We start from the raw sequence: 22,663 nt of genomic DNA, 5'->3' as shown, positions 1-22,663 counted from the left end.
GCACATCAGCGGTTTTGCATGAATTTACCTTGAAAACAACTCTGTCTGGTAACGTTGTGTTATTATCTCATAGCGTGGTGAATGTTCAGGTCACAACTTGTCCACCAGAGCGTTTTGGAGTTGTTGGATTGTGTATTTGATGAGTTTGATGAGGGAAACCAAGAAATCCCATTAGCCTTCGTAGCGTAGCTCTGAGCAGCTCACGGCTCTGCTCCGCCGTTCTAAAAATAGCTTGCACCGACAATTAAAGGTAACGAACCTACTGCTATGACTATAGGGATTATGGCAATGGGCTAATTTGCCAAAATGTTGAACTATCCCTTTAAAGGAGCAGCACACAGAAATAGAAAGTATAAATTATAATATCTTTATCTCAGAATTCAGCTCAAGTCTTTCCCTCAGAAATAAAAAAAATCTGTTGTTGACTTTTGGACTGAGCTGCATCCGACACATTTCCAAACAGACAATCACACCCTCACAGCCTCTCTCCTCAGCTCTTGTCCATCATGTCTCATTGCAGCTACTTCTGTCTCTTTTCGTGTGGAGAAACCGAGTGAAACATTACAAAATGCCTTCGAGGGGGGATTGTGGAAAAGTGTGTTCCCTCATCCCCGTTTGTATGATTCGTCCTGATGAGGCAGCAAAGACGCTGTGAAGTTAAAGCTGGAGGAGAGAGAGAGAGAGGTCAGAGAGGCAGTGTGTGTGAGGGAGTCCGATGGTAAAAGGGCCAAATGCCAAACCACCAACACCACAGGAGGAGGAAGTGACTGGATTTTTCTAATTACGCTGATGTTGAACCACCTGGATGAACATTATGAGGCATTTACAGACTGTGAATCCAGAGGCCAGCTGGGCAGAGAAAGCTGGTTACTGAAATCTGGGTTTTGTTTTAACCACGCTGCATCGCTAAGTCGACTCGGACCGTGATCCTCTGGCTACACGCCAGCTGCTCGAACCCAAGACTAAGTATTTAATTGAGAGTCTCCAGGGGAGTCCGGTCGGCATGTTGACCACTGCACCGCCAAGAGGATTGACTCTGCAGCCCGGCCAACATTAAAAAACAAAACAACAAACTCCCCGGATTATCATCAACTCAATCAGAGGAGACAATCCAACGTCCAGAAGGTGCTGCAGCCAGTCCACTAGCCCTCTGGTGCAGACCGCTAAAGAAGAAGATCATGTCTTTGTTTTTAATAATCTATTTTATTTCCTTCCTGAACTTATATCAATAGGATATTGTTGCAAAAACAAAAAGGGCAAAATGACGTTAAAAGGTGTGACGGTGTAAAGGTTCACTCATTATCAAATTTCTTCCACAGTTATAGGGCTATAGTTGTTAATCCTAACCCTAACCCTTAAATGGTATTCAGAAAAGAAAATTGATTTTGAGCCCACTATGGGTCTTAAAATTTGTGTAATAATAACTCATCTATCAGACGATGTAACCCAAACTTTGTGCAAAATGTAATGTTCGAGTAAATACGGGATGAAGTTTTTCTTTTCTCACATTGGATAATGCAGGTGCACGAATTGTGCGTCACGTTGCTCACGATTCATCAGCCATTGATATTGGATCCGTCATCCGTCAATCAAACGTCTGAGAAAAACGGGGAGACAAGTCCACCACCACTGTCCTCCATCCTACTCCACTCTCCTCCTCCGGATCCCTGCGGTCCATCACTTATCACTAGGGTGACAGTGGCTCAGGTGGTAGAGCGGGTCGTCCAATGATCAGAGGGTTAGCGGTTCGAATCGTATAGTAAAGCGCTATATAAATACAGACCATTTACCATTTACTTAGCCTCGCTAGCTAAGTTAGCAAGCTAATGTAGCATGTCTATTAGCTAACAGTTAGCTAGACACACTCGCACGCACACACATACACACACACACACCAAGCTCAGTCCTGCCACAAACATTGAATATCCCGCCCGCTCGATAACAACCAATCAAATTCGCTTTCCTTACTCAGGTAAACTCGTGCGGCAACCCGTGGAGACTCGTTGAAGGAGACGCGACAAACAGGACAAACGGCCATTTCTGAACACCTTTAAAAATAGACAAATATACTTCTTGAATGCAAATGTAACTTTATTAAACCTCAACCAAAAACAATGGCATATATGGTCCAGAAACCCTCAAAGGCTTCACTGTATTTGGCTTAAAAGAAATAGCCTATGTTTAAATAACAACATGATGTTTTATTTTGAGACTGAAGCTGATTCATTCAGTAAATCCAGTGTAACAGAAGAAAAACAATAGAGGCGTTAAAGAAGGAATTTGTCTTTTTAACTTTGACATCACTAATGTAAACCTCAGGACGATTCACTGCCATTAAACAAACTCTTGTTCCTCTTGTTGTCAGAACAAAGCCGATGCTCTTCATTATGTCTCACCTCTTCTTGCAGAAACTCTCTACCTGCACACATAAACAGTCTCCTCTTGTCCTTTTTTGATTAATCAATAATCAGTTTAAGTCAAGTTGACAGATTTCCAAAGATTCCCACTTCTACAATTAACAGTAAGTCAGAATGGATTTGCTAAAATAAGAGATAAAGAAATCAATACTGAGAAGCAGCACTGGTATCTGTTAACTTGTCCTCACACCTGAAGTCAGACAGGACCGGTGGGTATTGATCCTAAACCACTAAGGGTCAATGCTGCTTCTCTTGATCAGGTCTATTGGACACTCACATATGCTGTCACTGAGAGCTGAACGTCCTCTCTGAGCCGTGACGCAGCAGCCGTGCGCTCGTTTCAGGGGTGAAATGTCTCGGCGCCGCTGACTGAAAGCTTACAAGCATCTGGTAAAGTGGTGTGTGACGGCCGGGCGGCACAGAGGCTAAACGCCGTCGCCGCTCTGGAGACGAGGGAGAGGGCCTGCTGTTTGGAGCATAGTCATCTCCGGCATTGGCAGCAGGTTGACCCCTCATCGCCACGCATCTGCAATTACAACTCACCATGTCCCCGGAGTCGACTTGTAGCGGGCACCACTGCAGCCGCCAAATGAAGCGGAACAAAAGAGACAGAGGATGCATGAGTTGCCAGCCATTCAGCAGGACCGAGCCGCTCGCCCTCGCCCTCGCCTCTTCCTGCTTGGCTTCCCAGGCCTGACCCAGATCTGACGTCCCCGAATGAGACATGGCTTTAGCATAGCAGCACCCGGGGAAGTGGCAGCTCTTTCTCTAACACTCCCTCTATTTATTCCTTTGCCCTTTTTCCTCTCCTTTTTTTTTTTCTTTAAGCCGACATTTCCTCAGACTTTCTTGCTCCTGTGATCTTTTTGATTTCCATCTCCACCTGTGCGCCACATTTCTCACCTGCTCTCAGTCAAGATAGCTGGGAGCGCCTAAGCTCATGGTGGCATTATAATATTACCGTGAAATGTCTCAAACGTTCAACTTATCTTAATGCCATAGCTCTTATCTCCCCTTACTTAGTTAGCTAATATGGCAGCTCCTGGTGAAGCTCTCTCACTGAGATGCATCTCTTCTCTTCTCTTCTCTTCTGTTGATCTGCTTCTTCACCTTTTTTTAACTGTAAAAAAACACTCAGATGATGCAGCCAGTGAATGACTCTTCTGTTAAACGGTGTCAGGTTCTGCTGGTGGAGTCTTCAACAGTTTGTAAAAAAATAAATAAAACAAACTCAAAAGACCAACCTCTAATTATAAAAGCTTTTTTCTTTGAAGCGCTAATAATCTGAACGCCCTTCACAGGTAACCAAACAGCCTGTAACCAACGGCTCTGACATGATTAACGCACAAAAAGGTTTAGAGTGCAGCCGTCACTGTCGGGGGTCTGAGTGGCTGGATGACAATACGGCGTTGGATTCTCCTTTGAAGGCAAAATATATTTACAGCAGCAATTACTACCAGGTACAGTACAGGGCACAAAAAAAAAAAATGCAACGTCTGCACTGTGAGAAGAGCGAGCGAGAGAGTTAATCGGTTTTTGCTGCATTAGTGGAAAAACAGCTGTAAAAAGTTGGAGGATAAACTGAAGAGTTAAAATCAGAGCTGCACAGTGAACGTTTTTGGTAAAGGTTAAATGTGTCACAGTGCTGTTGTCGTCTATTGTATTGTTGCTACAGAGACACACTGCACAACAAAACATATTCTCAAGACCTGAAGCGACATGTTTGTTTGGTACAAGACCAACAATATTATTAATATATAGCCTATAAAAAGAAAAGCAAAAAAGTTCAACTGAAATTACAATGACATGCATATTGTGTCTTCTTCAAATTAGATTTTTACAGCAGAGCACCAGATCAAAAACTTCCTCTTCAGTAATGCTCTTATGTGTTCATGTCCAATTAAACTCATGTAAATCAACTTTATATATCATTACCATGAAAAGTGCTTTATCAATATTATTATTGGTAGTAGTGTATGTCATGTCGGAAATGTATCTTTTTACCTGAACTTGAACTTACACAACACAGCTAGGCACAATTGACCCTTCGCCAACTCCTCCCACAAATGGCTATTGTCCAATCCTACGTTAGCAACCGTAACTTTAGGCCTGGCAAGCTTTCGGCAGTTGAGTCATTACGTTTGCTTTTGTGGACACATTTTGAGACTAGGACGAAAAACATTTGTTTGTAGAGAAGGATGTTGTTGCTGCTGCTGCTGCTGCTGCTGCTGCCGCTGCTACTACGGCGGCGGCGGCGGCGGCAGCAATATAGAGATGTTCAGATACGAGCTGACTTTTTTTCCGACTTGAGCAAGTGTAAATATGGGGATAACCATATGTTCAACTCCGAAATGACAGCTGTACTTTTACGGCTTTTACCTGGGCTTCTAGGCGAGGGATCCTCCAGGCAGGGACTGCTTTCACTGACTGATACAGCGGTGGGAGAAAAGAAACAGCAGCGAAAGCTGTATGTGGTTCACAATCACCCAAAAACTTGCAGTTTGACAACGTTTCATGACCAGTGAGATGACCTAAGTCTTCGTGGGTTGATAGACGGTAAAATGACCAGCCCTTACTGCTGCTCTGTACATTGTCCAGTCGTGTTGTTGAACAGATGTTTTATCCTCCTGCGCGAGTCACGTCACTGAAAACTCTGAATGATCTTTGTGACTTCTTCTCTCTATTATCTCAGAACAGTTTATCCAGAAATTTGCTGATATTTCCTTTGAAAGCGATACCAAATATTGCCAGGAGCATGGCTGGGAGTGAAAGCTTGCCCGGCGTAGCAACAATAACCAAGGGGGCGGGGCTTACGCGAAGGGTCAATTATTACACAACTGCCTGATCGCAAGTATTTTAGCTGACCACAATCATTTTACATAATCGTTTAAATCGTTTCCATTGATTTGTATAAAAACAGCTGGATATATAACAGAAATGTCGTATTTCCATCACTATTTCTTTGTTGTTTGAGGTTCTGATTGGTCCTCTTTTAATGACATCATCACGTTGCACCAACTTCTTCTTCTAGGGTTTGAAGACACGAGTAGAGCGCCGCAAACAGTTTTTCCCGAGGTGCTTCATTTCTAATATTCGACGACCGCATCCCGATGAGCATCTATTGACATAAGCACCATGGATTTGTGTACGTGTATTAACTACTATACTATATACTAATAATAGTGGCATAAATTGGTCAAAAAAAGAGTTAGTGGCAATTATTTGTATGGCAATTAATCGTCAAAATTTTAATGATAGTGACAGCCCTAAACACGTGTCATAATTTCACTCTCTTTCATTTCCTCCCTTTAACCATTCATGCCTAATAAAAGCATGTTAATTCTGCAAAAAAAAGGCCTTTAAATGCCTTAATCATTTAATGAGCAAAATTATGAATTGTGCATCAACATGAATAAATTTCCTCCTGATGTAAACCGAGGCAGATTGTGGTTCAGTCCTGCGCTGGCAGGGTGTCAGACAGCTGAGAGCAAATGACCTGTCAACATCATTCACAGATTTGGAGCCTAAAATAGCAAAGTGTCCATCATCAACACTTATTTATTTATTTACTTTTTGGTCTTGGCAGCCTGAACATTAAAATGTACAGTGGCAGGTTAAACTGATCCGACCTCTGACACCTCTGTGTCACCCATAAACAAAGACTCAATGGTCCCATAAATGTCTCATAAATGCTAATACATGGACATGGAGACATAAAAGACCTAATAGACCCTAATAGCTCAATAAAACCACAATAAATGAACCAGAGTCATTATTTAGGACGAGTTGATGCTGATTTAAATGTCACATAAACCGAACTTTAGGTGATAAAAGTAGATAAAAAATACACTTTGATGTGTTAAATGTGAATTTGTATTGACTTCACATCTTTCTCTTATAATATAATCATAATACAAAATACTTAAAGTGCTGAATTTACCTTTTACCCTGCGTTTTACATGCGTCACATTCAGAATAATTATTTCACATCGAGGTGTTTCATTTACGGCCGTCCACCGCGTCCGTCAGGCTGAGCCTTCACAGAGACTAATCCCAGATTTGCGGATCCATTTCAAGAGTAACAACATGTAGCTGAGGGCTATTTTGATTTTCTTTTCACAGGCCTGGAGCTGCAGGCGAGGAATTAAAGTGCTGTACAATATTACTTTTTGTCTTCTCACTGTGTAGAGAGATCTTCCCTCACAAAGCCGGAGCGGCAGATTAAGTGTAAATGAATCCGTTGCGTGTGTGTGTGACGACAACGTTACCAGTTTGTACGTTTGACCTCTTCTGAAAAGCGTCTTTGTTGTCTTTTGAATTTCCTGAAATGAAGCCATTGAATATACCCACAGTAAAAAACACAAAGATTTTTTTTTTTTTAATTCAAAGCAATAAAAGAGGCAAAAAAGTAGGAATTCTTCATGATTGAGAATCTGAACCTGGAGAATGTGAAGAAGCTTTTATGCGAATGAATTAAGGGGAAACTTTTAACCCTATGTTCTTTAATGAATTCGAAATGACAATAGATAGACACTCTAACTTGTGTTTATAACCATGAACCACAAAGATATTAAAGATACAAAATGAAGCTTAATGCAAATTTACAGTTAGAGAGGAGGAAAGACCGAGTCTGGTTGTGGCTTTGTCTTATCAGCTTTTGTGCTGCAATGTGACAAACACAAAGAAGCTAATTATTGATTTTAAGAAGAACTTTTTAAATCCAAAAACCAGCATCATTAAAGGAGATAGTGTTGAATTTGTGGACACTTACAAGTACGTGTTTGACTCCAGTCTTAAGTGTGATTGCTGAAGTGGCTACCATCTTAATGCATCTTATACTATTCTTTGTAACTTTTATCAGTCTCGTATAGAAAGTCTTTTAAGGTCTTCTTTTATCTGTTGGTTTTATGGGTCGTCTATGAAGGAGCCTTAACAACATTGTGAACGTTTGCCGACAGACTCTCTGGGAGAAACCGGCATAGATCCAGGAGCTGAAGGAATCATTATTAGTCGATCGATTGCTGTGTGTCCTGACTCCTGTTTTGTTTTGTTCTGATGTGACTGTTGTGCTGAGAGTGAATTAAGCCTCCTGGGGTAAATAAAGTTGTGTCTGAAGTCAGAGAGGATGACCTGCAGCAAAGGGCCTCAGGTCGGACTGTGGTTTGGATGAAGCCAGAATGACATGAACTGGACCTGGTGCTGCTTTACTGCTCATTGATAAACTTGTATCTATAACTGCTTTGCTTTTACTTAATATTTAATTATTCACAAAACCTATAGGGAGTATACACAGCAGGAGGGGATTGTTTCCAGTGCTGATTGAATACAGAGCACAGCAGCATAGTAGCTATTATAACATAGGGGCATCATTTGATTTATTGATTGAAATTCTTTATTCAGTCGCATCACACAATAACATTATCGACACAAAACATTATCGACAAAATAGTGACTGAAAAGGCACAGGCAGAAGCATAATGCTTATATTAATGCCTGTCCTACATACCAAATTAAGCTACCCATCATTACAACAACAGCAACACTTACTGTAGACCAGAAGTGAAAACTCACTCACAGGAACTGAATCCAGAGACTTAAACAGCCATCAACACATCATCCGCCACCTCGTGCTCCACACCCTTGAAGTGTGTTCACAGTTCACACACAACGTGAAGTCACTTTAAGATGCAGCACAAACTTCTTTTGGATGCAAATGTGCAGCAGCAGCAGCAGCAGCAGCAGCAGCAGCAGCAGCAGCACAGACTGATGCGTACACTGTATGTGTGATTTTGGAAAAACAAAATTCAAACACTGCAGAGTCTCAGGTAACAAAATACACCGAAACAAATGGAGAATGAGAGAAACTGGTGGACAATGACAGACAGACAGACAGCACATGAGTTCATAATGAGTTTGGTGGTCAGTCAGTCTGTCGATGCTGCAACAAACTGTCGGGGATGAATGAATAAACATGAATGTAGAAATGTGTGTACGTCTTAATGCACAGTGGACTTTATCTGCTGCAGCTCAGTGTATTGAAAATTCATGAGATCATTCTGGGTCCAGATGCAACGATGCATCTTGAATCTGAATCAGCAGCATCAGTTTTAGTCGAGGCTCCACCAACAGTGTTAAGTGTGTGTGTGTGTAACTGAGCTGAGCCAATCTTCTTGGCTACAGATACATGAAGTATCGTGTATGTCACCGTGTAGACATGCATCCACCAAATGACAAACTAGGCCTGTGTGTAAATGTGCCAAACTTGTTGAGTGTGTGTGTGTGGGTACGTGTGTGTGTGTGTGTGTTGGCTCCTCGGCTCCTGATGAAAACCTTCACACTGCTGCCGTGACACGTTGCCTCTGGCAGTCAGATGGCATTATGTTTGCAGGCGAGTGAGGCCGAGCCGTGTTTGTGTCCTGAAGCGTCCCGGTGCCGGGGGCCATCACTGTCACCGCGGTGACATGACAGCATGTGACAGCACAGAAATACTGCAGAGGGGCCGCGTACATCACTTTCCTGTCGTGCACATGCTGCAACAGTACGTTACGACTCAGGGCTCAGGGAGATCTCTCTTGCAAAAATGCAAAATTACCGACCTTTTTAAAAAAAAATGTATTCGTAGCAGGCGAGATTTAACGAATGCATCGCGTAATGTAAACTGATGTTTATACAAAACTGTCTGATTTGTGAAGCAGGCGGATCATTATAATATGTTGGTTAGACGCTTCTATAATTAGATAATGTTGGAGGAGCAGTCCACTCATGCTTTGATGAATCCTCACAATCACATCTGATCTTGTTTGCAGCAGATGTGAGCTGTGGAAAGTTTAAAATATTGAGGACATGAATGCATCTCTCTCACATCCTGACATGTTTGTGCCGGGGGCCCTCGAGGGGCGGTGGTGGTGGGGGGGCCGATATCTAATCCTGCACAAAATGCAGAAATGGAAAAAAGCGATGGAGGGATATGGGATTTCTTGGTTTCCCTCATCAAACTCATCAAATACATGATTCAACAACTCCAAAACGCTCTGGTGGACAAGTTGTGACCTGCACATTCACCACGCTATGAGATAATAACAGAACGTTATGAGACGGAGTCGTTTTCGAGGCAAACACAGAGACTGCTTGCCGGAAAAGAAAAAAAACTGCCCCCGACGGGAACCCGCATCAGCAGTTTTGCATGAATTTACCTCTAAAACAACTCTGTCCCGTAACGTTCTGTTATTATCTCATAGCGTGGTGAATGTGCAGGTCACAACTTGTCCACCAGAGCGTTTTGGAGTTGTTGGATTGTGTATTTGATGAGTTTGATGAGGGAAACCAAGAAATCCCATGAGCCTCCGTAGCATAGCTCTGAGCAGCTCGCGGCTCTGCTCCGCTGTTCTAAAAATAGCTTGCACCGACAATTAAAAGGTAACAAACCTACTCTTAAAACTATAGGGATTATGGCAATGGCACAATTTGCCAAAATGTTGAACTATCCCTTTAAGAAATGTTTGATGCACAAATGAAACCTGGGAGAAATCTATCAACAGGATTTGACTAATTGATGATTGAATATTAGAGTTCACTGGTGCTGGTCACACTTTACCTGCTCGAGGACAAAAACACAAATTTTGTCCTCGACACAAATATCAAATATAGATTGTAACTCACCTTTGAGACTTTGACAACAATGTGAAGCAGTAATTAAACACTGAAACACTGAACCACGGACAAACCAAAGTGGTTCTTTGACCTCTTTGTCTAAAAGTGCAGCTTCCTCTTTTCACTTCAACAAAAAGAAAAAAAAAACAGGACGCTGCACATAACCGGGCTCCACAAAATCTCAGGGTCATTCACCCAGATTTCTGATCCTGGCTCAGTTGTTTGTTGTCACAGCAACGTCACCTAGCAACAGCCCGAGTTGTTGTCCTCTGAGTCAATAGAGTCAATTGTCTGGAGTGAATAGAGGATCCTGCAGCGAGCAGCTTGTAGCCGATTGATTTTCTTTTCAGCTTCGTTCAGAATCACACCGACTTTCATAATGATACTAATGACAAAAGATAAAAAATGAACAGCGTTGCTCATAAGACCCGGATTACTGTAGGTCACCGTCACGACAAAAGACAATAATGGAGGGTTAGTGCTGCTTGTTATTGTTGTTAGTGCTACATGTTTATACAACAACGCATTATTACGTGTTATTTTATTACTACAGCTCCAATAAAACTGCATAAATCAACAATAAAACCAGTCCAGTTCAGCAGAAACTGATCGACCTGTTTCTGCTCTGCATCCGCTCTTATCACCCCCCTCTCTCCACCTGTTGTGGGTCCGACCGCCCCCCCTCGTGTCGGAGCTGCTGCATCCTGACACTGTTATCTCATAGTTTGAGGAGTTTTTCGACCTCGATCCACATCCACAGCGTCTGGTTGCTGATCTCATCGAGGGGCCGAGGGTCAAACACATTCCTGCACCACTCGGCTCGCTACACGTTTCTGAATCACATCTCCAGCTCGTTAAAATAACACGATTAGCTACATTCTGGTCAAAAAAAAAACGGTCTGTACTTTCTAATCACACCAACCTTGACTGATTTAACTTGATTGTTCGTATATTTAATGAATGCAGGAGAATTGGGTAAAAAATCATGATTAATTATTAACTGTGAGACTAAATGAGTAATGAGCAGGTGAGGATATCTCGGGGTTGGCAAAGTTCCTGAAAATGGACAGTTAAGAAACTTTGGTTCAGGGTGCGTTTCAAGGTGACGTTTCTGACGGGGATTTGGAAATTCATACAAGTAAAGTTTCTTAATTTCCTTTTTTGTTAAAAAGATTTCAGACAGAAGAAGTTTTGTATTAAAAGTGAATGAGTGCACCAAATCCGACAAAGTGATGTTTAAGCATCTATTTGTAGCTTAGCTGTAGCTTCTGTGTGTTTCTTAATTAACTAAAATAATAAGCTAAAATGATCACAGTGTATTGTGCTGAGGTACTGTAGTTAATATTAAGTCACAGAAAACAAACCTCTGGAGTTTCTTATCTGCAGAGGGGCAGATGAAAGACACTCAGTGAGAGTCTGTTATTGTGGATCAGAGGCTGCTGCTGAGGTCAGGTCAGAATAACTGCTGTAAAATAAAACTCCCCTGTCTTCTTCCTCTCTCGTGTTTCTCCTGCTCCAGACGACCTTTGTTGGTCTGAGCTGCTGAGGAACCAGCGCCGTCTGCAACACAACTGTCTATAATGTCTTCTCAGCACCAGGGCTCATGTCATGTCAGTACCAATCTTAATGAGTACTGTAAATGCATATATAAACACACATTTTTGCAGTGATGCTTCAAACACTTGTGACAAATTTGTATCAGACGCTCAACGTTTTACTATTTAACAATAGATAACGTTCATTATACAACATGGTGTCAGCGCAGCCCTGCAGTGAACTCTCTTAGGAAATATGAATATAAGAAATGAAACAAACAACAAAAAGGTCAAAAAGTCTATATTGAATAATTAAACACTGTATTCAGTCCTACAGTACAGTTTTGTGTGGAGCAAACTTATGTAAATGAGATCATCACAAACCCGATGAACACAACACAACTCTTCTTATTTCTCTTAGGTGAATCGACCAATGCAAGGACGTCATTTCCAGACAGTTTGTAGTTCACCTGCACAGTTTGAAGGCATCAAAAAGTCTTTGCGCAATTTTCTCGATACCCATGTCTGTGAAAGGCTCAAATCTGGCCCTAGTTTGTCTATCCAGTGAAATTTAAGTGTACCTATTTGTGTTTTAAACCTTATGCACCTCGAAGCTCCCACTGCACCAACAACCTCATCCCACTCAGGGAGACACACACACAGATAGGTCAGGACTACACAGCTAAATGTAACATGCTAGATTTAGTGCAGCTGATATTTTACTTTGTCATTTAGGTTCAATATGTTGAAATATAAAGATCCAGATGTCAGAGTCGGGCTAAAACTCTCCTGCACCGAGGTGAAGACGAGGCTGTTGTTGGAAAAAAACAACAACATTTCAACCCATGTGCTGTACGTTCTGTAAAGTCATTGATGTTTCCACTTCTATTTTATTTATTTATTTTGATATTATGAATGGAGAGATGAGTCAGATCTGCCAAACATTATGATTGCAAATGTAAGCCCTTTTGGGGGATCATCACAGCGCCTAATGGTAATCTCTACAGATGTGCAGACGGCTGAAGAAATCTCTAATTAGGAAAGTGTTTGAAAAAAAAGATGAAAAATAATGACTCATGACTGAGCTCCCCCCCTCCTCCTCCTCCTCCTCCTCTTCCCCTCTCACTCCATCATTGCAAAATAGTTGTATTTTTCAGTTGTTAAAGCGCACGGTCAGCAGCACTCGGCGTGTTGCTCAAGGACACTTCAGCAGAGCAGATGCTCCGTGTCGAGGAGCTCGGGCCGCGACCTCGCAGCTGAAGAACACTCACTTTAATCACTTTGCTGCGTCCTGACAGTGGCTGCAGACTCCACCACTCGTCCTCTACTGTACGTGCTGTAGCTGTTGCAGACCTTGTGGTGTGGACACAGCTACGGGCAAAGCTTTTCATTTTTTAACTGAGACATTTTTATTCTGGCTTTTTTTTTTTCTCGGTGGCATTAAATTGAACCCAGGAGAGTCGCTGGACAGCTTTCGATGTGTTCAAGGTTAAATCACCACAACCAAATTAAGGCAAAGCCCTGACAACTTTTTTTTAAACTCTGTCTGCAGAGTAGTGCTGCTCGTATTAGGCCACTATAAGAAGAGACGGACAAAATGCTGGTTAACGGAGGTCGACTTTACTAAACGAACAGCTGAAGAGACACGGGCTCATAATTTCTTGACATTTCCACTTTAGCTATAAAATGCTAAAAAGGCTCAGTGTGCAGTTTAATCCACTGGCAGTGATTTGCCATGCTTGTAATTGGTACTTGTTTAGTTTAATAGGCTGTAATGATGTTATTAGGCTTTTGAATAAATTATAAGCAAAAAAAATTATACTATCATGTTTTAATTTGTAGAGTATGTAAATGTAAACATTAATTTTAAGTGATTATGTTGGACTGAGTTTCTGGGTGGAAGGAGCCATGTTGGGTCACAGTGACAAAATAAAACTAATCTCATCAGAATATTATTATAACCAATAATTACTGTGTCTATTTGTGTATTGATCCCCTCAACAAGCAGCACTTGATTTCAATCAGCTGATCAGAGAGATGTGTTGGAAGCACATTTATATGCAGATATACAGATGAAACTGTGGCAGCGCAAATTTAATGTTATGTTAATTTAATACCATTAGAAATACTCATTTACTACTCTAATGGGAAAACAAACTGTCAATCACTGGCATTATCATCAGTTGGCAGAATCGCTCGCACACTGTTTACACTTCGTGATAGATCTGATCTGATCAGTATTGAGCTATTTATCACCTGTATCATAGCCAGAACCAGAGATAGAGACAATCAGTGATATGAATATTGATCCAAGGAAATTACAGTGTTACAGTTGCTCCGAGAATAGATCAGATAGAAATAGAAATAAAGATAGTATACTGTTGCCCATAAAGATGGAATAAAATGTAGGTTTTCTTTAACCTCTTCTCATGAAATGATTGTGACAATGTGATTTATTCCTGATAGATAAAGCGTATATCTTTTCAAAACGTTATTGAACAATCTCTTTCAAACATGACTGAAAATGAAACCACTTTGCAAACTGTGTATTCAGGCTTAAACAAAATTGGGGGGATTCAACCTTGGTCAGTTCAACAGAAACACATATTCGAGGCATGCATAAGAACATCCATAATACTCTTTCAAATGTCGCTCAGTCAGTAATACTGCGTATGGCCACCCCCTGACATGGATCAATATGTTAAGACATCGTGGCATACTGTCCACAACAAGCATGGATTTGTTTCACCTAGGTAACTGGGACTCAGCATGTGATCACTGCACCTGGTCAAAGGTGATTATTGATGTGTATGGAGAGGAATAAAAAGACGAATGTGTCTGAAAACCAAATTATTCTAACTTTATGGGCAACGGTGTATAAACATGCACAAATATACAAAATAAATATGTGCATAAATATAAGGAAGAAAAGTGTCGTCATGCTTTAATAATGAGTAAAATAGAAAATGTAATTGTCAATGTAAATATGAGTTTTAAGGTTGCACTGTCATTATATTTCTATGAGTAAACAGATCAATAAGTTATGAGGTCATGTCTGATGAGTCTAGAGTTTGAAGTCAGTCTATTGGTTCAAAGTGTCAAGAAAGACAAGACAACACGACACCATGTCCTACATTGGGACCTTTGTGACACATTTTCACTGAACGTCTCTAAACACAGTTGATTTATGAACACACAGGCCTCGTCCTCTCAGCCTGAAGCCAACACGCCTCCATTATTACCTCCTTTTCTTTTAGTTTTCCTCTTGCAAATCTACAAACTTTGTGACACAGTAGATTTATATTTGACCTTAAATATCAATAATGCTACTTTGAGTGAAGATTTAAAAAGTTCAGTCTTGCTTCTCTGGGAAATGTTAAGTCCACAGGAAACAGTGGAAAAAGTCACAAACACAAGAACAAAGACTGAATTTAAACAGAATCAATAGTTTGGCTCTTTCTCTAAAAGTTTAGAGTTTATTTGAGATTTCTGAGCATTTAACCCGAAAACGCTCCATGACCAATGTTGTGTGTGTGTGTGTGTGGATGTGTGTGTGTGTGTGTGTTTGCTCCTCACAAGATGAAAGACATTAAAAAGAAAAAAAAACAAAATGTCTTCTACTTTATAATTCCTCTGATGCTTCGATCTCTGCTTTGTCCTTGGTTAGAAATCTTTTGAAGCTTCTCCTCTTCACTTTCTTTCATGTCTACTCGTCCTTCAGTGAACGCCACACAGTCCCTCTCTGCCTCTCTGTTGCACCAAACACACACACACACACACACACACACGGTGGACTCTCTTTTGATGAGTGTTAAATAACAAACATGAGGTGAGACCTTATAACCTGAGCTGTATGAATCTACCTTGCAAATGTGCGCCCTGATGTCTCACCTTTGATCACTCCTGCTGCAGTGAGACATGCATAAGCGAGCGAGGTGAGGCCAAAACACAGCAGCCATGATCCCTGCCGATGGGGTTTCCCTGGCAACTGTTACTTTCCCTGAATTAATGCCAGATTTTTTTTTTTTTTTTTTTTTCACCAGTCTTTCTGTGTTGTCTGAACTCCACCTAGGCACGGTTTGTGGAGAAGAGAGGAGCACAGACACTAATGAGAAACACTTTCCAACAGGGAGCTGCTGCTGCACAACAGTGGCTGGCATCGTCTCCCCAGCCGCGCTCCGCCACGGGCGTGAAATGATACCGTTAAAGCTGCAGAAGGAGCTTAATGCACCTCTTCTATTCTCCAGTGATGCCCGACACACACCAAGATTAATTATATGGAAAAAAAAGAAGAAAGAAGACGCTTTAAATCCCATCAATATGTTAGATTATTGTTATTATTAATTAGTTCGGGTGGAAATAAGTTCCTTGTAGCTACGGGCCACTGGTTCCTGATGTGTTTCCATGTTCACACGTGTGTCCTTGAGCAAAACACTCCTCACTCCACCATGTGAGGCTGAGCTGGTTTTAAAAACATGTTAGACCACAGACGTTAGGAAGGTTTCAACCCAGTTTTAACATTATAATCCTCCGAATACAGACACTACAGCTGTTTGCAGTAAAGATTTCACCATGGATATCTCCGAAACTTGAAAACAAATATGGCGGACGACCCTCCTCTGTCTTTCCTGAGACATTATAAAGATGCTCGTGTTGTTGCCATAGTTCCACTAGATGCTCTGCTTCTGGTATTTTTGCATTCGGGTCAGTTATCGGCCGTGTTTGTGAGCTGTAAAAGTACGTAACATCCGACTGGTGACGCTTCCCGCTCTGCTCGCTCTCATTGGCTGTTCCCTGTATTTCAGTCAGAGGCAACCTGTAAAACAATGGGACTGGACACAACACACCTGAGGATTATCTGATTATCTAAGTGTTTACCTGTGATGAGCCTTGAATTGGGCCACACACCCCGGATCATTGTAGTAGTAGTAGGCGGTGGGAATTATCAGAGTCAATATTATTATGTTACATAGGTCACAGTATGATATAATTACTATTCTGCGATCATTTTATGAGATACTGAGTGTTGCAAATGTTGTGATACATTGACCTTTTTGCAGCTGCAGAAAGGAAAACCTTGTCATCATCTGTTTTATCTGAATACAATAACGTTTTGTCCATCAAACTTATTCTAGTACCAAAAATTTGAATTTGTATTTGCCATTTATAGAATAAAAGATGGATACGTGGTAACAGTGAATTGATACAACATTGGCACGCACACTATCACGATACTATGCTGTATTGATTATTGCAACACAAGTGATGTGTAGCCTCAGGAAAAAAGTCTCTAAATCTCTAAATCGAATCAACATCCTGAACTTTGTGAACGTCTGTACAAAACTTCATTCACTAGTTAGATGTTGAGATGTGGAGAGACATTTCCGTCGTGTCTTGAATGTTCAGTCGCACTGATAATCAGATCTTCTTTATTTTCATAAGTCTCATCCCTGTCGACTGCAGCGATGAATAAATGAATAACCAGGCAAACTGCTTTAGATACAGACTGAGAGCAAACAGGGAGATTATAGCCGAGTCCCAGCTTCACTCTGAGCTCGTGCACGGTCACACTCACACTCACTATAGGAGGGGAGGAGGTGGAGGAGTAGGGGGGGTCACACTGGTCACTGATTAACAGTACAATAAAGTCCCAGCATCCATCAGTGCTGCTGCTGCAGGTTGAACAGAAGACACTGCTTCTCCTTCTTCTTCTCCATCTTCTCCTTCTTCTTCTTCCTCCTCCTTCATATCATTAAACTTTTCAACCTGCAGCTGTTTCCCGGCAGCGATTCAGCTTCCTCTCACATCAGGTGCCAAAACGTCGCACAACTGCAGTTTCCATTAAACTCCTGTCACATCTGAACAAAGGAGGAGCGAACATTTACATAACAGTCACCTGTGGCTGAGTGACAAAGGGCCATTGTGTCGAGGGCTTCACAAAGCAGCGACGTCTGAAGGCTGTTTGAGATCCTGCACATACATCAGTCTCTGTCTTGGCATGTAGCAGTTGTGTGTTGGTGAAGAGTGTGGGTAGGTGTGAGTTGGGGGGGGGGTAGTTGCTCCTGCAGGGGCTTCAACAACACTGCAGTGAAAAGCCGTTAGAAAATGTTGGAGAGAATATGTCACTGTTGATTTGCTCCGCGTGGGCGTCGCCGATAGACGTTTGTTGCTTCTTCGTTAATAACACCTCCTACGAGCCGGGGGAGCGCGCGCACGTCTCCCTCCCCGACAGCTTCGTGCAGACAGTGAACGCATCACTGGACTGAATCAGACGTTCATGAACTGAAACACTGTGGCATGATGCTGGGGTGTTGTTGCTAATTACACAACAAGATGATGCTCAGTTTACATACAGAGGTGTTTATGGGGTTAGAGCGACGCAACAGGCAGATTGAATTCTGGGTACTTACATCAGGAGTGTTGTTAAGGTGTGTTACTACTGTATACGCTCAGTGTAGAGCTACTATAAGCAGCTGATACTGAAAACAGCACTGCCTCCATGTGTAGGATATGTTTCATAATCCATCTGGTACTGGATGGTGGCCAATAATCATATTGATGATTATATGAGGTCAAAAAAGTCTAATCTTTTCAATATGTTTATTTCTTTCATCCAAGAAAGTCTCTTTTTTTTGAAGCAAATCTCGTTGTTTTGTTCATTAAAAAGTGCAAAAGTAAAGAAAACACCTCTAACTAATCAGGTGTGAGTGATTTCTGGTCTTGAATCTGTAAATATTTGCCTTTTTCTCACAGTATTTTGCTTGAAACACGACTGGAATGATGAGTAGATAAACAAAGTAGTTGCAGCTGTTGGTTGTTTTTGAGTTGATTAATAATTAAGGTCATTAGGAAGATGTCACATAGCTTCAAGCTTCTCGAATGTGGTGATATTGTTATAAAATGAACAGCTGCTGATCTGGACTCTGGGATGAAACAAAGTGGAGACGTCACCTCTGCTCCTCTAAGTGTTTGACTCTCTGTTTTGACACTTTATAGACAAAACATTTATGATCGTGAAACAATAATTGATTGTATTAATAACAGCCAAGATGTGATCGTGAACAACTGGAGCTGGTTTTCCTTGCACTTCACTCTTGACATTGACGCTGCTGTTGCTGTTTTATCTTGTGGTTATCGTGTGAACTGTCCCTTTAAACACTGACTACAAGATTTTAGAAGATGATTGATTTATTTATTTATTTATTTATTTATTTTAGCAGTTTGTTTGCTCCAGGATTCAGTGATTCATTCCTGAAATGTCTGCTGGACGAAGGCTAACACTGTGGCTCACCACAGGCTGAAACATCCACCCAATATAAACAGAGCTCCACTCCGACATCTGCATCACCTCCAGTCACAAACCAGCGGAGTGGAAACGATTTTCTTTTTCTTTCTTTTTTTTTTCCCCCTCACTTGTCTTATAGATGTTAATGTGACTCCAAGTTATGTTTCCCATCATCAGCAAGCTACACGGTGCAGAGGGAATTCCTGTTCTGTTCACATAATGCTGCAGAAAAAACTCCCTGGTGCTTTTTGCTGCAAACCAGCCCCGATGCATCCAACCCCATCTGACAGATCAGTGGACGTGTCGTGCTTGAACATCATTCATGGCATGTGCACTGCTGCTGTTAATAAGCAGATGGCCTTTGCTTACGCCATCTAGAACATAATAATGACCACCCCTCCTCCTCCTCCTCCTCCTCTGCTGGGTGTTTTCTAATCAAAAGAATGACAAAACTACGGTTTGTGAGAAAGTGTTTACAAGAGGCTGAACTTGTTGTGCACGGATCAACAACTTCCACATGATTTCCACTCTTAGTGTTGCATCGTTTGGTTGAAAATGCACCCATGAATGAACTGACTGCTTCACTGGGCAGTGGTCTGTCTGTGTATGTGTATGTGTATGTGTGCTCCATACTAGGATTAGCCCCCTGAGTGCTGGTGACAAACTGGAAAACTAAAAGGCCAACCACATATGGCGCAGGGGCTTATGGGATTACCCAATTAACAAGGTGACTTAGAGAAGCTGCTAATCTGCAGAATGTTCCGCTGTAGTACTGACACAGACTGTGACGCAGGGAGGGGAAGTGCATCTTTTTAAGCATCCACTGCCCAATTAAACACACACACCTCATGTGTGTTTGGTTAAGCAGTCAGCTCTAATTGTATTAAACGTTGAGCCACGCGCTCTTGGGGGGGTGGGTCGGGAGGGAGGACGGTGTGTGTGCACCGACAAACATGCACTCTCTCATCCTGACAAACAACAACAACAACACAAACTATGTGTGTGTGTAAAACCTGCCACAGATCACGTGATGCTGTCAGCCAGATCTTCATTATTTGTAATTATGCCGACACAGCGCGCGCCGCGGGCAGACACACACACAAACACACACAAACACACAACCACCTTCAAGTTGCTGTCAGCTCTGCGCGCAAATCAAAACGCGCGCTGAGGAGCGACACGGAGCGGCGTGACGCACAGAGCCGAGAGGAAAAGACCGACACTCACTCTCATCCATCCACCCCTGAAAAGTCGCTTAAACACATCAGAGCGCAGGAACAAGTGGAACTGGACACATTCAGACCTGAAGCGGATCCAGTTGATCTGGGTTTACACTGACACCAGAATCCAAACAGGATCCGCTCCTTTTCATATCTACAGTATGAATCACTCCAAACACTGTTGAGATAATCTCACACTCCCAGAAGTGACAGTGTCCCCGGTGTGTCCCCCTCTGAAACCAGCCATCTCTCTTACCTTGCGGGAAAGCGCTGGGCTGCACCACGTACAGAAAGGTGTGCACCATGTGGAACAGAATCCCGATCGGTCCCGGTTCGTAGTGGGCCAGTGTCTCGTAAACTCCCGCAGGCACATAACCGAAATCCAACTTTCCCGGGGGTGGGAGTCTCCGCGGCTCCGTCTCCTCCTGCTGGAGTTCTCCGGACGCCGGGAGCAGCAGCAGCAGCAGCGGCGACAGGAGGATCCCGGTCCTCCACATCGTGTCCAAGCCGAGACCCGGACCGCCGGTCTTCTTCTTCAAACTGGGGTTAGATAAAGATAAAGATGAGCGTGTGCCGGAAGGTTTTGCTCGTCCTTATCAAACGGGGAAAGCGCGAGAAACGAAGGTATTAAAAAAAGAAAAGAAAAAGTGTCCAGATGGAAGAAGGACGCAGCTTTTTAAGTGGCGCTGCCCGCGGAGAGACTCTTCACGAGCATCGTTCCCCGCGCTCTGAGGCTCAGACCGGCTGATCTCTTCCCCTCTTCTCCGCTCTTCAGTCCCATCGAGATGAGCGCGCCTGTCGCTACCACTCCGGCATCTGTGCGTCACGGGAGCGGGCGGGGGTGCGCGCCGCCGCTACTGCCGCCGCCGCGTCTAGGAGGAGGAGGAGGAGGAGGAGGAGGAGGAGGACCGGTCCAGAGGGAAGCGCTCCTCCTGCCGGGAGAGGAGGATGGAGAGAGAGAACAGCAACAGCTTGTATCTCAGCATCTCTACTGTCTCCTCACTCAGCAGCCGTCACTCGTCGTCACTGTGGGTCAACTGGGCTGACTGGGGACAATGAGTCCACTCATCCACTCTGTATCTCCAGGATCTCTCAGATTATGTAGCATCGACGCCAAAACTACACTGTATGTGCTCTATGAGCTGCATTCAAAACTTTACACAGGTAAAAATAATATTATCGGTGTGTAAACTGTCAAAATAAAAGCACTCATGCAGAGAAAATCAGTGTTTGTATCATTATACAGATAGATTGGATCAATGTCACTGAAGCATTCATGTGCAGCTGATTTTAACATTTAAATACTGTTGTGTAACAAAATATGAGATTAGCCTCAAGTAAATGTAGTAAAGTCATCTGAAATGGGGTGAAGCATAAAGAAAACAACCTTAAAACTTGTCCTGAACACCAAAACTACACTGTATGAGCTCTATGACCTGCATTCAAAACTTAATAATGAGAAAATCTGCATTGTATAACTGTCAAAATGCAGAAAGAAGCAGTGTTTGTATCATTATACAGTATTGGATCAGTGTCATCAATGCATAATGTGCAGCAGATTTTAACAATTTAATACTGTTTTGTAACAAAATATGAGATTAGCTGCAAGTAGTAAATGTAGTAAAATCATCTGAAACATGGTGAAGCATATAAAGAAAACAATCTTAAAAAGTTTACTTAGTTACTTTCCATCTGTGCTGCCAGAGGGAAATAATGTGGACTTTCCTCCAGTACAGGTGTTGTGTCACAGGATAAAGTTTCATTCAAAACTCATGGTCATGTTCTGGAAAATTCACTGTTCTCTGACCAAACAATGAATTATTAGTCGATTATTTGATGATAGAAAATGTTATAAAAATTGCCACATGCCCTAAACCCCACTCTTCATCTCTCCCTATACCAGGTGCTCTGTTTCGTCCCCCCCGACCTTTGACCTCTTCTCCACCCAGAGGGCAGACAGAGGAAACCTGAGGTGCAACCCACAGGTGCTTTGTGATTGGTGGAAGCAAAAGAACAGCAGGTGGGGTTTTCCTTTCTGTCTTCTCTGCACAATGACATCGTTTGTCCTCTCTCTGCTATAATACACGGGGCCCCTGGCTGCCGGCTCCTGGAGACAACAGGCCCTCCTGTTTGGAAAAACCTTTGATCAGCTCTGTTCACTGATCACACACTCATTTACAGTAGACCTGCAGAGGGGCAGATGGGACTTTTACCTGTGCAGCCGCACTCATGTAACGGCACTGGTTGAGTCAAAAGAAAATAGTGTCAAAGTAAAAGTGTGTACATAGAGTAAAATCACAAATGAAAACTCAAAATACTACTTTGTAACCCTTTAATTTACAGGCCGCTTATTACTTGATGATGTCAAGAAATTACAATTAAAGGAATAGTTGAAATTCAGTCATTATCGACTCACCCTCTTGCTGATGAATACTCTGGAGTAGTTTTTTATTCCTCAAAGTGCATCTGGAGACCCGGGAGGCCGGTTCGTAGTCCAACGAAATCCTTATATGAGAGTAATAGTGCCCGACACAAAAGGATATAGTCCAGAGTTTA

General features: G+C 42.4%; 1 protein-coding gene across 1 annotated transcript in view; it reads right to left on the bottom strand.

Moving 5' to 3' along the window:
* The window catches only part of prom1a (prominin 1a), a 93,842-nt gene extending 73,049 nt beyond the window's left edge, over positions 1-20,793 (bottom strand). The window contains exon 1 of the mRNA XM_083980467.1: positions 20,364-20,793. Coding sequence (XP_083836593.1) covers positions 20,364-20,604 — 241 coding nt within the window. The 5' untranslated portion in view covers positions 20,605-20,793. The remainder of the gene's footprint in view (positions 1-20,363) is intronic.
* Between the last annotated feature and the right edge of the window lie 1,870 nt (positions 20,794-22,663).

Source organism: Trachurus trachurus (genome assembly GCF_905171665.1).
Source record: "Trachurus trachurus genome assembly, chromosome: 10".
NCBI classification, from domain to species: domain Eukaryota; kingdom Metazoa; phylum Chordata; class Actinopteri; order Carangiformes; family Carangidae; genus Trachurus; species Trachurus trachurus.
This window is presented reverse-complemented; position numbering and strand designations above follow the sequence as displayed.